Source organism: Polyodon spathula, chromosome 27 (assembly GCF_017654505.1).
Source record: "Polyodon spathula isolate WHYD16114869_AA chromosome 27, ASM1765450v1, whole genome shotgun sequence".
Classification (NCBI taxonomy): domain Eukaryota; kingdom Metazoa; phylum Chordata; class Actinopteri; order Acipenseriformes; family Polyodontidae; genus Polyodon; species Polyodon spathula.
In genome coordinates this window covers 1,774,733-1,790,772 of record NC_054560.1, presented here as the reverse complement: position 1 = coordinate 1,790,772, position 16,040 = coordinate 1,774,733, and the positions used below count along the sequence as shown (strand labels likewise).

Below are 16,040 nucleotides of genomic sequence, written 5' to 3'. Positions count from 1 at the left end.
TATTAGGTGGTGGATTGCTCTGATCGCCGGTTTATTTTGACCCCCTGCATTCATTGTCACTATTTTTGCTTTGAAAAATAATTGGTTATTTTTTAGCAGTCATTTTTAACGTTTTATCCTCTCAAAGTGCTTAACACAGAAAACTCTCTGATTGGTTAAATGTTGTGTCAAGCCGTAACACAGCTGTCATGTGGTTCCAAGATTTTTTTTCACCCAGCAACGTGGAAGTGATCTGGTCTGCTAGAAGCGCAATCAATCCTTATTGTTAAAGGCACAGTAGCATCTGCAAGACGGGCGGATCGGGTTTTTACAGCCGGGCGACGACAGCCCGGCTGAAAAGGCCTGGGGAGAACCCTGGGTGGTAATATCCTTCTGTGGTGCTGTTTTTCCTCTAATGGCACAGGAAATGTAATTTCAATACATGGTAAAATGGATTCCATAGCATACCAAAAGATATTATAAAGTGCAACTGGACCTTCCAACACAGCAACGATCCAAAGCACACATCAAAATCTACTTCAGAATGATTAAAGAAGAATAAAGTCAAGGATCTGGAATGGCCTAATCAGTCCCGATCTAAATCCGATTGAGAATCTTTGCAATGAGTGAAGAAGGCTGTGCACAAGAGAAGTCCTCAGAATTGGAATGAACAGGAACAAGTTTGCATTGAGGAAAAGAATCATGCCAAAAGCTCATTGGCAAATATCCTAATTGTTTAAAAGAGTTTACTATTGTAAAAGGTGCATCAGCCAGCTATTCATTTAATTTTCCTTGTCAGGGTGTGAATACATTTGCTGAAATAAATATTGTACACATCTGTTTCTTTTTTCCTCATCCGCAAAAGCAAAACTTTTGCTTCAAAAGATTTATCCTATAATTGTTTAAAATTATACATTTTGATTGGGGTGTTGGGTTTGAATTATATATATATATATATATAAATTCATTAATGTTTGTATTGTTGTGCAACCTGTTGATATTTTCATTACAGTTGTGTTCAAGTTGGTTATGTTGAATGTATTGCTGTAGCTTCAATAATTAATGTTATATTTTGAAAAAAAAAAATATTCCCTCCTACAGATAGAATATAAATAAACCAATTATGGGAAAAATCCATGTTCCTAGTCTTCCAGGAATTATTGAGCATTACATATACACACATACACTGCTTAATTATTTAAAAAAGGAGGTCAGGTTGTTCAGATACACCCTGTTATACAGACCTGAGCAGAACTCCGGGATTCAGGCAATGATAACTGGAAACACAAGTGGAACAGGGTCTGTTTGAGTACATAGAGTGCAACCCACGCTCAATGTCTTACCTCATGTTAGCACTGATCCCCATTTTGGATTGATTTATTGCTAGTTCTGTATTCTTCCATTCATTTGTTTTAGTTGAAAATGGTAATAAGAATTCAATAATAAATATGCTATCTCCTGGGTAGTCTAATATTTTTTTGTAAAGGTCCACAATTCTTGGTTACAGCAAGGTCAAGATCCAGAGTAACATTTACACTCCGACTCCTATCCCCAAACCCACAAACACACAGCTTCACAAATATAGTTATTACACATGCTGTTGCTTTCAGAGTTTTTTGTGGTAGCATTCCCTCACAGAATTGTAGAACTATTCTTGTATGTTTCTGTGTTAAAGCAACTACGAATTACTGTGCTTCCTCTTTCAAATGAATTGCAAATAAAATAAGCACATTTTAATAGATAACTGTCACAAAGACGGCCGGAGTGGGGGGGATGTCAGACCAGAAACAGGAACCAGGAAATAAACAGAGAGGTGGAGTTTTGGGGAAGCTGAGCGCTTGCTTGCGCTCAGCATTTAATGAATTAACAGAACAGTAAATAAACATTGTAAGACAAACAAAAACACAGGACACAGCACTGGTAGCCAAAATAAACAGATAAACAAAACATGGTGAGCAGATATTTTAACTATTATTATTATTACAATTATTATTATTACCTCCGTCTCCAATCCTGTTCTCCACTCACTGAACACCCAACCCTGAGTGAGTGAAAACATGCAGCTTTTATGCAGCTGTACTGAGACTCGATTGCTAATCAATCATTCAATTGGAGTCTTGGTACAACTGCACGTGAATTAATAAAAGTGCAATTCCCCGTGCTCACATATTATTACGTTTTAATTGCACGTGAAGTGCTGTGTAATCCTCGTGCCTAAATATAAAAATACATTTTAAACACTTGTGTTACACAGACCCGTTTATATCCCGTGTACCAATGACTATACACCAACATTAACATACAACATGTAACACAAAATACACACAGGGGCGGGCACTTTGCCACAATAATATAGCAATTTTACATTCCGTGCATTTATAACAGGCTAATACTCACAGTTAGTGTTAGGTCCTCAAGAGCCCTGAGCTACAGGAGAGCTATACCGAGGTACATGCAAAGATTTGCATCAGAACAGAACGCTCGTATTAATAATGTTAATAATATTAATAATGCTCATCTTGGAGAACGAATACATACACACATAATGTGACCTGCATGTGTTGTAAGACTTGCTTGGACCGCAAAATGTGTCATTTTGAATCTTTGCACATAACACAATTTGGTGTGATATGGAATGATGCCATATTAAAGTTGAAGTGCAAGGGGGTGAAATCTGTCCATTGTGCTTCCATTGCTTGCAGTGTGTGTAGTACAGTATTGTGTGCATTCCTGAGTGATGATTATGCAACAGCATAACACAAATACACGTGAACTCCTACATGTTATTAACAAGAGCGTATCATAGGTTATATTTTAATCAGCTTGGAAGAGCTACTTTTATAAATGGGCTTTGTAGTCCTTGTATAGTTGTTGACTTCGTGTCTGTGAAGAGTGATTTTTTCCGAACTGGAACCATTTGCAAAACGCATACTCATGACCGTTGTCTAATTGCTGTAGCCATAGAGGAGGACCTTGCAAACCAAGGCACAGCAGCGCAAGCACACTACAGCAGTGTCACGTATCTATAGCTGCCGCTACTGTTGTATATTTTGTTTTTTCGTAGCGCTCGTTGTTTGTCTACTATTGTACTTCCAACCACAACACCTAATGTACCTTTCCTAACACGCTCAGAAGAACTCAGAAGATGCTTTATTTCCAGTGTGAATGCAACATAAAGCATATAACCTGATCAGTTTAAAATGTGCTAGTGATCCAGATTCGGCCTGTGGTCCTCCTGCCCCAGACCAGATGAACCTGGGATGCTAATTTCACAAAACTCATTCAGTGGACTACCAATGCAAATATATAAAGTGATAATGGCATTACTGATGTCTTGAGTCTTTGGGATTTATAGACTCCAGTGTTCCATTCTTACCTTGCCATTATCCGTTAAATACCATATATGCATTCAGAAAACATTCTTTTAAAAAGCAAGAAAACTTTATTATTAGAAAGGCACAGCATGAATCGTTTAAGGAGATCATGTGCGTTACTGAGTAGCAGCTACATTAGCCTCCAAATACTGGAGGCCGATGAATCGATCACTGTTTAATTGAGGTTTGCAAAATAAAGGCTTTTGTGATTCGTAATTATTTAATTAATTTGATTATTGAGTTGTTTATGGCATCTAATTTTGCTTTTAAAAATTGCAATAAAAAATTAACTATGGGTTTGAAGTAGTTTGTGCAAAATAAATACAAAAAAATGTTTGTCGAGGACTCTATAAAAAGCAACAGTAACTGACACTTGTTCCACTAGTATATAATCAGTGTGCAGCAGTTGATGCATTTCTTTTTCAACACATTTTGACTTCATGATCTTTATGTTCAGCTGCAGTTACAGAAGACTCAGTATTTGCAGCTGGGACAGAGCCGTGGGCAGTACTATGGAGGATCCCTGCCCAATGTGAACCAGCTAGGCAGCAGCACCATCGACCTGCCCTTCCAGGTGAGATGTGTCTCTGTTGTGCACTTTACACAAACAAAAACAGCTTAAGAAAGGCGGTAAACACAACCAGGTAAGAAACAGAGAATATATACAATCATAATATTGATCAGCACCTATTACCACATGTGGTTTTGAGCTAGTAATGGACTCGTGGCAGCGCCACTTATGCATTACGACAACTAACCATCTCAAAACAGATTACTGTATGGTTCTGACCCATATGATGATCTGTTTATACAACATTATGTAGCCCCCAGATGTACCTGTAAGTACATTACACACTTCAAAAAGATAAATTCCATAAAGGTTATTACAAAACAATTGTCAAAATTGTCCTATGTTTTTTTTTTGGTTTTGTTTTTTAATTTAGATTGACCAATTTTATTATTTTGTTTATTTTCCCCCAATTTGGAATGTCCAGTTATGTTTTTTCACCTCACCGCAGTGGGTCCCCACACAGCACAGACGTTCTGAGGGCATGTGAGCGTCCTCCGATCTCACAAGCCTAAAGCCAGAATTGCTTTTACACCGAGCAGTCCAGAGCAGAGGTGGGCAGGCTACTGATCCTGGAGAACAGAGCTCAGCCTTTCTTTTTATCCTCTCTGAATGTGCTCGGTATCTGGCCAGTAGGGTTCACTATTGCGCGATGATGAGAAGCAATCCCTTCCAGTTTCCGAACCCTAACACGGGGAATGTCAGAGCCAATGTGACGCTCCCCTTCGGAGTCCCCTGCAAAGTTTGGCCTCTTTGCACGGCCCGGACGCGAACTGGCACCATCCTGTGCAGTGTATTGCAGCAAAGGAAAAGGAAACTTGATTCAAAGTGATAGATCACTGCATGGGTTCTAACTTCTGTAAAGACTGATGTACCCTTTGTTACATGTATCTATGATAGGTAATTACAACTGAAAAGCAGCTCCTGAACATGCAGACTAAAAAACAACACAGAATTTGAGTAATTGCAATATAATTTTACTTTGTATAGTATGTGTATATACAGCTATGGCCAAAAGTTTTGCATCACCCTACAGAATAAACTTATTTTGCTTTCTAAAGTCAAATGAAACCTGCTGAATAATGTTACGTTAACATTGAATTACATACCGCTTTGTAGTTTTCCATATACTTAACAAAAAACTGACAATAAATAAATATAACATTTTAGAAATAACATAAAATACTGTGCTACTATTATGGCTTCCAGTAGACTGTAGCTGTATCATTTTGTCGTTTCTTTGATTTGATTGATTTTAAATATAAGATTTAAATTATGTTCACATGTTTTTTTTTGTTTTTTTTTCTTGAATTGTCTCTCAGTCCTAAAATTCTGAGTGATGCAAAACTTTTGGCTACAGCTGTACTGATCAGTTTTAGAGGTGCAATTCGGATCAGCTGTTTTTGAAGTTCAGTTGTTTTTTCTGTAAAACTGAATTGAAAACTTAAAACAGAGAACTGCATTTGTGCAGCCAAGGGAACGGGACATACCATTATTACACACCTATTGTTTATTTAACTCTGACAACAATAAGGTTTCAAATCCTGTAAATACTGACACTGACCAGGATCCTGTAAATTTGGAATTGTTCTGTTTTTATGGATTTATTTTGTATTGGTGTTTTTATGATTGTTTTAAGTGTTTTTGCCCTGTCTGAATGATTTGTCTACTTTTGCCATTGATTTTATAGTGTTATTTCTTGTCACCGCCTTCTACCAGGATCCTCTTGTAAATGAGATGTTTAACTCAAGGGTTCAATCCTGGTTAAAAAAATATATTTTAAATTTGAAGAGGCTCCTACTGGCCAGACCCTCGGTGAGCTCAAGCCGACAGAAGCTGGTAGTGGAGATCCAGTGTATAGGGATCGGAGGACACCCATGGACCTTCAGCTCTCCTGATCTATTACCTTCATTTCTCATGAGCTGTACAGCATTAGTGTGTACACAATTGAGGTTAACTATATGAAGTAAAACTACACAAGGCATTGTTAGTTCAGGGCACTCCAATCACTTATCTATAATCGGGTCAGGAATGGTTTGGATTAGCTTGTTCACTGTATTAATGTCTGTTGATGTTGCAGGCTGCTTTCCAGACAGCAGGACTGGACACGAGCCGATCAACCCGACATCATGGACTGGTGGACAGGGTGTACCGAGACCGGAACCGGATCAGCTCTCCACACAGACGCCCGCTTTCAGTGGACAAGCACGGGCGCCAGATATCCTTTCAGTGGGACGTTAATGCAAGGCTGCCTCCTTCCTATGCTTGGACGATAGTGAAGTTTATTAGGGATGTAGTGATTAATCATGTACTGATGGGTCGTGATGCTTTCATTCCACAGTATATCGCATGATAATGTAGGTATATATTGTGCTACAAGACCTGAAGGACTCACCTTGTAGTTCTTGAATGTGTGTTTTATAGCTGGTATGAATACATGCTCTCCCTTACTGTGACAAGCTGGCTTTAGTGGTGACCAGAAAGGAACACAGCACTGCGAGGAGAAATGGTGAATGAAGCACGCTGTGGGCCAAAACAAATAGACAGACTCACAAACGGTGGACAGAACACAAGTACTGTGCTGGCACTTCCAGCACATAATAGCATTGTATTTCAACAGTTATTTCTCCTTCTCTCTCACCTGTTCTCCACTCACTGAGCACACAACCCTGAGGGAGTGAAAATGTGCCTCTTTTATGCAGCTGTACCGAGACTCGATTGCTAATCAATCATTTAATTGGAATCTGGGTACACCTGCATGTGGATTAATGGTGCTGCCCATGCTTCCACACTAACTACCCACTTTAATATGCACGTGGCGTGATTGTGCAATTCTTGTGCCTAAATACACATACATTTTAAACACTTGTGCTCATAACCCATGTTATATCCCGTGTACCAACTACAGTACACCAACATTAACACACTACACGCAACATACAACACAGAAATACACACAGGGGCGGGGCAACATTGCCACACTTACCCATTTATTTTTTTGTTTTAAAAAAATAATCCTTAATAAGTGATCACGTTTTGCATCTTACAAGTAGCCCATCTGGACTATCACATGTATTGTGATACATATTGTATCGTTATTTGCATATCACAATACGTATCATGACATTATTGTAACCTCTATCGGCTACATGGATTTTATCATGAAAATCCTCTTGATTCATATTTGAACACCCATTAATTACGACCTTCTCCCTAGCTGCTGGTTCTCTCTCTCTCACACTATTTTTCACATTGCTTTTTATAAATACCATTTACGTAATTATTGTATGGCTAACGTTTTTACAGCATTATTAATTATATGGCTAAAAGCTGAACTGAGATAAATTACTTTTTGTATTTTAGTTTCCTCTAATTAGCTGCAATTGGCATCTGTTTTTCAGCCTCTTCCTACACAGGAAGCCAGGAATCTATGCACTGACCTGTTGTAGAATCTGTCTGTGGGATTTGCTAGCCAATAAAGTGTGAATCTACTTGAGTGGAAGAAGCTGGCAATGACTTGTAGTGCTGTTTCTGAGCAATTGTAATGCAACATTAAGAATAGAGCACTCTCCCCAGAGGCGATTCTGAATCATTTATAGTCAAGCTTGTAAATGGGTCCTTAGCGTGTCATTTCTAGAATTTCCAGCATTGTCTTCTGAACACTCAAGCCAGCAGTTCAGTTTCTCAGTAGAGGATACACCATGACTGTTCCTTCAGTACTGTAGTTATGGCTGTCCTTGTGAGTGGAATAAACACTGCACTCTTCAAGCATTCTGTTTGTACTGGTACAAGTACTGTGTATGGAAAAGAAAGTTAAGCCCAAATAAATAACTGAATTTGGACTGAGGTTTTTAAAAATTCTTCAACTTGACTTGATGTGGAATGGTGGTGGGTGATTCACTGACACACGGGAGACAGAAAGGTGTATTTGCAACACCACACAGGTGCCCAGTTTTATTATTTCAGATCTTTTTCTGGTCACTGATTTGTTTTAGCCCGCAGAGGGCGCTGTTGTCCGTGGCCTGCTTACCAACTATGGTAAACAGGACCACAGGAATACCGCAGGCGGTAAACGATACAAGTCCAGGTGCACTCGCAGATGCTCAAAGGAATAGTGAAAACCAAAGGCAAAAGACATTTTTTAAAAATAAAACACAATAACTAAACTACAAATAAAAGGTGCTGCGCTCCGCAGCGTCACCCCAGCCGTCGGGTGCCCGTCCTACTCTGCTGCTTCCTCAGCTACCTGGCACAGTATCGGGGTCTGCCCAAGGATTCCCCGTTCTCTCTCTATCTTTTCTGCGTCTTCTCGCAGTAGTCTCGTTCTTTTCGCTCCGTGTCTGTTCCGACCACAGTCGGTGCTAGCCATGCTTCCGCAGGCTCGATCAGGTTTAAAAAGGCAGACTTGAGAAATCAGCAGGGTGTTATTTTATAGTGCCGACAACTCCCCCACTTCAGAGAGCCATTCAGAGAGAGAGACAGCCACACACCCTCTTCCCACCTCTCCGTGTCACTGCCATGACCGTCAGGCAGGTATTGGATGACTGCTGTCCTCCTTCTGCAGCACCATGAACACGCCAGCAGAGTCAGCACAGATCTCCCCCCTGATACACTTGGTTAAAATTCTACCTGTTGATTTTCCCCTCTGCTTTTTGAAGTGTTTTCTTGATCGCTGTTCCTTGACTGCTAGCCCCACATTGATAGCTGTCCCTACAGCACTGTTTACCTGTCCCCCCCACCGGACACCAGCTGGAGAAGGTAAGCAATACCGACATTTTCACTTTTTTAAATATTGGTACTTCTATAATTGTAGCTAATAAAATAATTCATAAATATTAACCATTTGTCACTTCTATTTGCTACAAATGTCTCAGTTGTAAAAATAACATGTTCTACCACACATCAAACATGAAATCTGGTGTTACTTCAGATTAAAGGAAGCTCGGTTTCTGTGCCTTATTCTTGGGTTATCTGTTTGTACTTGTTCTCCCTGTGTCATTTCACTTAGGAGATCGAGATTCGACCCAATCTAGGATTGACTAATCCAAGATTGGATTCTGGATTCATTTCTGTTGCGCAGATCAAGACTGGTGGCGGATCTGTGGATCTGAGATTGTATCTAAAATTCACCCCTTAATCCTGAATTCACGGTGTCAGTGACGCTGGTTGATTGTGACACATCGTCTCGTGAAGTTGTACATTAGAGCACAACCATGGCTACAACAAGTAAAACCGTTGCATTTTCTTTATTATAGAATCGATATTATAGAAAATAAAAAGACGGATAACTTTAGCACGGAAGGAATCAACCTGGGCAAAGATAAGCGCAGAATTCAATTCCCACAGTGGGGTAAACTGTCGGGAACTGAAGCAGTTAAAACTATTATATAAAAATTTAAAGGCTAAAGCGAAAAAAGACTTTTCCAGGGAGAAATGAGAGCAACATGTGACTGGTGGTGGACCTCCCCCGACAGCAGTAGATAGCATCTCAAAGAAATTTGCTCAGTTTTTCCCCCAGCAATTTGATAGTCTTACCAAATCCATACGATGACGATGCCTGTTTCAACAAGGAAGCTTCCACCGGGGTAAGCTTCGGACAGTTGTAGAAAACAAAAAAATAAAAACAACATTTATTATATTCCGTATCAATATAGCCTAGATTATATATTTACAACTAAATATTGTTATTTACCTTGACAGCAAGTCCATGTGCTGGTTAACTCATTTATGTTTGTGTTATTAATCAGAATAACCAATCCAGAACTGAATTAACTAAAACATTGATTTATTTACAACACATTTTCTTAGGTAGTTGACGATCTGCAAGCTAGCTGGCTCCTGACACCGCAGCCACTAGCTTGCCTCCGGTAGAACAAGGCCCGCCCACTGTCACTTCACCGCCTGTAACAAAGCGAAGAAGGGAATCCGCTGACCCTGACCCTTCTGAAAATGCGGATCTACGCATTGAAAGAGGAGAAATTAATGTTGCAGATAGCTGCATTGAAAAGGAATAGAAAGGAATAAATGTACATCACTGTGTACAGAAGATGGTGAAATAGTAATCAGTTAGGCTATTTTACCCGGGTTTAACTGCCGAAAAACTGTGTTAGCAGCTGCTGTCTCATTGCCTGTCCGCCTTGATGCCTTTCGTGCACAGGAGGCAGGGGGACGGGGTCATCAGGAGGTGTGTCTGTTTCAAAATCCCGAAGCGCCACTAGTCTACTGAAATTGTGCAAATCTGCACATGCAACTATGATCACAAGTGACCTTTCCAATTTAACACGAAGTGCAAATTCTAAACATGGAGATCTCTTTTTAAGAACTCTGAATGTCCGTTCAATAACATTTCTTGACTGTACGTGAGCCTTGTTAAAACGTCTTTCAGGACAAGTTGCAGGGTTTAAAATTGGGGTCATAACTGCCTACAGGGGTAGCCATTGTCACCTAGTAACAATAAACCTCCAAATTCCTTATTTTCCAACTCTGCACAAACAAGACTCTTATCAAATATTCGAGAATCGTGTGTGGGTCCAGGCCATCGAGCAACTACGTTGGAATTAATTAGTTCTGTATTACAAATCGTTTGCATATTGATTGAAAAAAAACCTTTACGATTCCGAAAGATTTCAGCACTATCGCCCCCTTTTGAATTTATATGCACATGAGTGCAGTCTATAACACCTACTACAACTGGAAAACCTGCTCTAGCAAAAAACAGTTGCTGTATACGATTGCTTGAAATGCATTCTCTCGTTTGGAAATGTAATATATTGTTCATGTAAATAGCTTTAGTGATCCTGTGAATTATTCTACACACAGTCGAAGCATCGACATGAAACAGGTCCCCGATTACTTTCTGAAACGACCCGGTGGCATAAAATCTCAGAGTAAGTAGCACTTGAATGAGTGGTGGAAGAGTCTTTTTTTTCTCTGTCTAACTTTTTGTGGTTTTAATATATTAACCAATTCCATTATGCTTTCTTTTCTCATTCTGAATCGCTGTATAAAACTTTCGTTACTAAAGTTTATTGGATTGCTACAATCACGAACAACATGATATCTAACCATTCTTGCATCCTGAATTTGCCTAACACGTTCAAAATAACTGTCCGTCTTCGCACGAATTCAGACTCGATCCACCTAACACCAGGATTGGAATGTAATCTAGGATTGAATTTGAATCTTGATCTGCGCAACTGAAAAAGCATATCAATCCAGGATTCAAGCTGGGATTGAGTCTGATCCAGGCAGAATCTCAATGTGCGCAATCCACCCATAGTGTCGTCTTGGTCATATTGCTGACTGAAAACATGTCATTCAATAGAGAAAGCAGCTCATTGGTTATTGACAGGAAAGAAGCCACTGAAGAGGTGGTGACAGTTTCACTCTCCAGGTGAAATGACCCAGGCAGGGAAAGACAGTCAAGCATGACATGTCAAGTTTCCTTTACCCTAGTGTGGTACCAAATATCATGTTTTGAAATGAAAGTACATGTTTGCTAGAACATGTTTTTTTTTTTTTCAAAACTACACATTTGAGACCTACAAAATGCATAGGTATGCATGTCAAAGAAGTTTTATGGAACTGTTTTGTTAGATACAATGACTTGCACATTTGCTAAAGTACATAAGTCTGCCAGTGTAATTATCATTAGACCTTTTCTAAAACCAAATTCATTCTTGATACGATATAATTGTGGGAGGGCATTAAACAAGGGCTATTTTGATATGTCATACGTTAGTCCTTTGTGGTTTAAAAGGCTGTGGGTCGAATGCTTAGCAGTGCTCTTGGAAATCAGTAGTGAAGGATATAAGAACAAAGGAAAATCTGATTCCTTCTTAAACTGTGCAACCCCCTTGTTCCGGTAGGACCAATTCAGACTCTGCGCTGCATCAGAGTACCATGAACCCCAACCCACAGGACACCTTCACAGGAGGATCACAGGACATGCAGCACAAAAGAGGTAAGCTGCTGCTGGAGATGAAATGCTCCCACACTGCAATAATATCGGTCTATGCTAATAGATAAACCAGAGCCAATGCTATTGAGAGACAGAACAGGATAAAGAACATTGGTGCTCATTCTCAAATAATCAGAGTACACTTTGTTTATTTGAGTTAAGTAGTCTTAAATAGTGTAATCTTTTTCTTATTTAGATTCACTTTTGTATATCATTTTCTGTTTGAGTCATCACATCACATACTCAGGTTTAAAGTGCCCCTCAATAGAGCTCTCCCATCATGGTGCCCAAATAGAGCTCTCAGAATCACGTCTAACCTCCAAGTACATCTGGCATACCAGAGTGTAACCCTCAACATGTACCCCTGCAACACTCTTCCCTTGTAGATGTAAGAACTTCTTGTCTGAAATGCCACATAGAACAAATGTGCCATTTCTTACTTCCATTGGGAGCAGTGTTGCAGGGGCACAGGTTAATGGTTGACTAGGAGGGGAGACATAATTCTGCGATTTCTATTGAAGCCACAGGATTGCTGAAAAATAAAATTATACAAAATGAGTCTAAAAAGAATACATTAGTTAGATAACAACTGATATTTTAAACCCATGCTAAGTAGTGGTAGAACATCTAATTGGTATAAGGTCCAATAGTTGAATAGGTAAAATACCATTTTTTTTTTCCCAATCATGCATTTCATAACGTCTGGTGCTCTATTTTTGAATGTACTGTTTCATAACACTTTGCTGTTTTTGCACTACATTTTAAAACTGTTTGGAATTTTTAAAAGCTATATATTAATGTTCTGAAATGCCATTTGTATGTTAATAAAAAGCAACGGCAACTTCACATCTGTCTGAAATGGTACGCTTCACAATCACGTGCCATTAGTTGGCATCCAGTTTCTGAGTTGGACTGTCACTTTGCTGTTCGACTAGTCTGCTGTGGGCAAGCTAATGTGTATTTTGTTCTGGTTAAAATCTGAAGTGTTTAATGAAAGCTGCTCAATTTTGTTCCCCCCCACACAGTGCTTTTATTAACAGTACCCGGCACAGAAGAAAATGAATTGGAGACAGACAAAACACACCCAAAGCAAATGTGGGACAACAAAAAGGTAGGCAGGTCTGTGCAGTCTGGAACACCAGTGAGTGTTGTTCCAATTCTTTAAGGTGGAATGATAGTTGGCCAACTTCAGAGACATTGTTATTCTTTTTGCAGAATGTGTCATCGAGGCCGAAGTCCTGTGAAGTCCCAGGAATCAAGTGAGTGTTGAGCTTGTACTTCTGTTAGCTCAGTGGGGGTACACTGGCCTTTCACCTCTGGAAACTGGGCAGTGTTAGGAATGCATGTCTGGGAGCAGTTGCAGGGATCATGAAAAGGTCTGGCTCTTTCTTCACTACTTGTGTTGATACTTGACCAGAATGTCTGCCTAGCGGCGTGTAGTATACCCGCGACTCTTGAATTGTGTGTGGAAGCGATTCATTGTTGGTATGACTCCCCTTAACTCATCTTAAAGTTTTTGTAGTTTACAAAATACTTCCATGCATTTTCTTTGCCAGCACATCTCAAGTGTGCAGTTTTGAAAGATACACACAACGGTCCAGATGAGAAAGAAAAACTGAGTAATGTGTACGCTAGAATGCAGTATACTCAATATATTAAACACCTAATGATAATGGAGAGCTATGATAATGGAGAGCTGTGCTGCTCTGCATAGGAAAGAAGTAATCACTGTAAAATCGAGATGCATTCAGTGTAAATCAATGTATTCTCACTTACTAACCAAGAGTTATATGCAGCGTGTTGCTGTCCTGTGTTTTAGTTCAAAGGCAGCAGCACCCCCGGTACTGTCAATCACTTGGATGAACGCATTGGATAGTTCATCCACAATTGACTGCATGTCATTTACTTTCATTACTTGTTTTTTTTCTCTCTACTGTTACAAAGCACAACATAACTGTAGTAGCGCTATTCTATTTTACCAAAGTGCCATGATGTTGACCCGACTCCAAATAGGGAGTGTGAGTAACATGCGTGTGCAACATGCGTTTTACTGGTATCTGGTTCTACACAGTTAAATAAGCCTCTGTTTGCAAGCCATTGCACTTCCTGGGTCATTTCACCTGAGGATTGTAACTGTCCCCACCCCTTCACTGGCATCTTTTCTGTTAGTAACCAATTGGCTGCTTTGCTTTCTCTGTTGGCTGACATGCTTTCAGCCAATAACATGACCAGATGTCTGCTTTAAAATAAAAACACGTCTGCTACAACTAGGGTGTTTTTTTTTTCTGCATTCGGGTTAAACCCGAAAACTCCCCGAATAGGCACATACTGTATATGAATAAATGCAGTCAAATGCAACAGGGCAGAACTGGCTCTGATTTATCTTTTAGAAAAATGTGGCTTCCTAATTTTTGGGGGGTTTTTTGCACACTTTTCTTCCTAGTTATTTTTTTTATGACCGCCTTTCTGCTGGAATTTCTTGTTACATACATACTTTTTTACAACACTTTACAACAATATTTAGATGTTTTTCTTAACACAAAAATATAGTATTACAGCGAATTTCTCTTTGCACCCGCATAAAAATAACATTATGGCATCTCTTAACTCCAGACCCGTGCTCCATAGCTAGCTGTAGTTCATAGCTGTTTTTTTTTTTTTTCAAGAAGACACATGACTCAAATGTATTACAAAGCCAAGTAACATACAATTAGAAGCTGAAAGCAGCAGCAGCACAAAATAAAGAGGAGAGCGACTCAACTTCTGAAAGGGAAGCGCCCTCAACATTCGTTTTCTGAGCCGATGAAGCTCAGCCGTCATGATGCCAACAGTTCAGCTGGTTAGTTCATGAAATCAGGGCTAATGCACTGCAGTTATTGTAGGAAGCAGGGCCACACGTTGCTGGGAATACTGATTTTACAGCAGGCTGTTCCTCTTAAGGAAGAATCACTAATTAAAAATAACAGCAGTGCAAGGCATGCAAAGGCTCAGCAGTATATTTCTGGAAAGGAAGCGCAACCTACAGAGCGGACATGCTCCATGTGCAGCAAAGCACAGAAAGAGGATATGCGCCTAGAATTGAACACTGGCTCTTCAATTGCAAAAGAAGAGCTCCCTTTCACAAAATATCACCGAAATGATTGGCTCCACTGCTGCACAATTGCAAAATATACTCAAAACACAACCCTTAGAGTTTTTCATTTATGGATGGATCCACCGATGTCTCTGGTTCAGAAAATGAGGTAGTCTACGTGTGACTTATCCAGGAGGGAAAGCCAAGAAACCATCTGGTTGGAATCCAAGCTATTCAACACGCTCATGCAAATGGTACATTTCACACTTTCGGTAATAACGCTTTAATAATAAATTCTGTTTAATTTTGTGATATGTTATTATTTATTGCTGCTGCAATACACTGGGGGAGGCATTGGTGAAATGTCATTGGCACACACTTGCACTACAATTACAGAGTTACAGTTATTGAACTCTGCAAACAATTTAAAAAGTCGCTAAAACCATGAATCTGTTACCGTTTCGGAATCGTTACTGTATGTCTATGCAGGCTGGATTTTTCTAACTTCTCTTTAAAGACTGTAGCATATCTTCCCCAGCATGCTTTAAATAGGCAACCATTTTATTTTTCAGACGACCATATTAAAAAAAAATAAATAAATAAATAGGAGCCTGCAGGTTCCAAAACTAAAATGCTTACTTTGAGCACTGTTACATATTGTATAAGACCTGCCTGTTCTAAAATGTAATACATGATTCCCATGGAGTGCTAACCTAACCTAGAGTCTCTGACAAGCAGAGCAGATAGCCAGGCACTCTGGGTAAGAGGTACTAAATGAGCTTCAAATTAAATCAATGTACTGTCAATCTGAATTGTAGCTGGCCTGCAGGGCTGGATCTCTGTAAACCAAACGCTTCACTGGGGAATCCTAGTTTGAGTTGTAAGTTCACCAGGCGCATTGCTTTTTGATCTGATTACTTCAACGATTTCCACAGGAACTGCAGGGCGCCTGATTACCAACATGCTTTAAACTTTGCCATAATGTTTTATCTCTTGCATGTTGATGTTAAGGCCTTCAGGCACTAGCTCACACACTCTTTTTAAAGTGATTGTAGCTGATAAATGGTTTCATAAAAGCTGTTTTGC

The 16,040-nt window shown here is 39.6% G+C and overlaps 1 protein-coding gene across 2 annotated transcripts in view; it reads left to right on the top strand.

Annotated features, from left to right (window-relative positions):
• The window catches only part of LOC121301448 (CREB-regulated transcription coactivator 1-like), a 46,700-nt gene that overhangs the window by 9,539 nt on the left and 21,121 nt on the right, over positions 1 to 16,040 (top strand). For both annotated transcript variants that reach the window (XM_041230860.1, XM_041230859.1), the window contains exons 2-7: positions 3,811 to 3,927; positions 6,002 to 6,139; positions 8,618 to 8,679; positions 11,790 to 11,884; positions 12,907 to 12,992; positions 13,097 to 13,140. In XM_041230860.1, the coding sequence (XP_041086794.1) occupies positions 3,811 to 3,927; positions 6,002 to 6,139; positions 8,618 to 8,679; positions 11,790 to 11,884; positions 12,907 to 12,992; positions 13,097 to 13,140 (542 nt within the window). The remainder of the gene's footprint in view (positions 1 to 3,810; positions 3,928 to 6,001; positions 6,140 to 8,617; positions 8,680 to 11,789; positions 11,885 to 12,906; positions 12,993 to 13,096; positions 13,141 to 16,040) is intronic.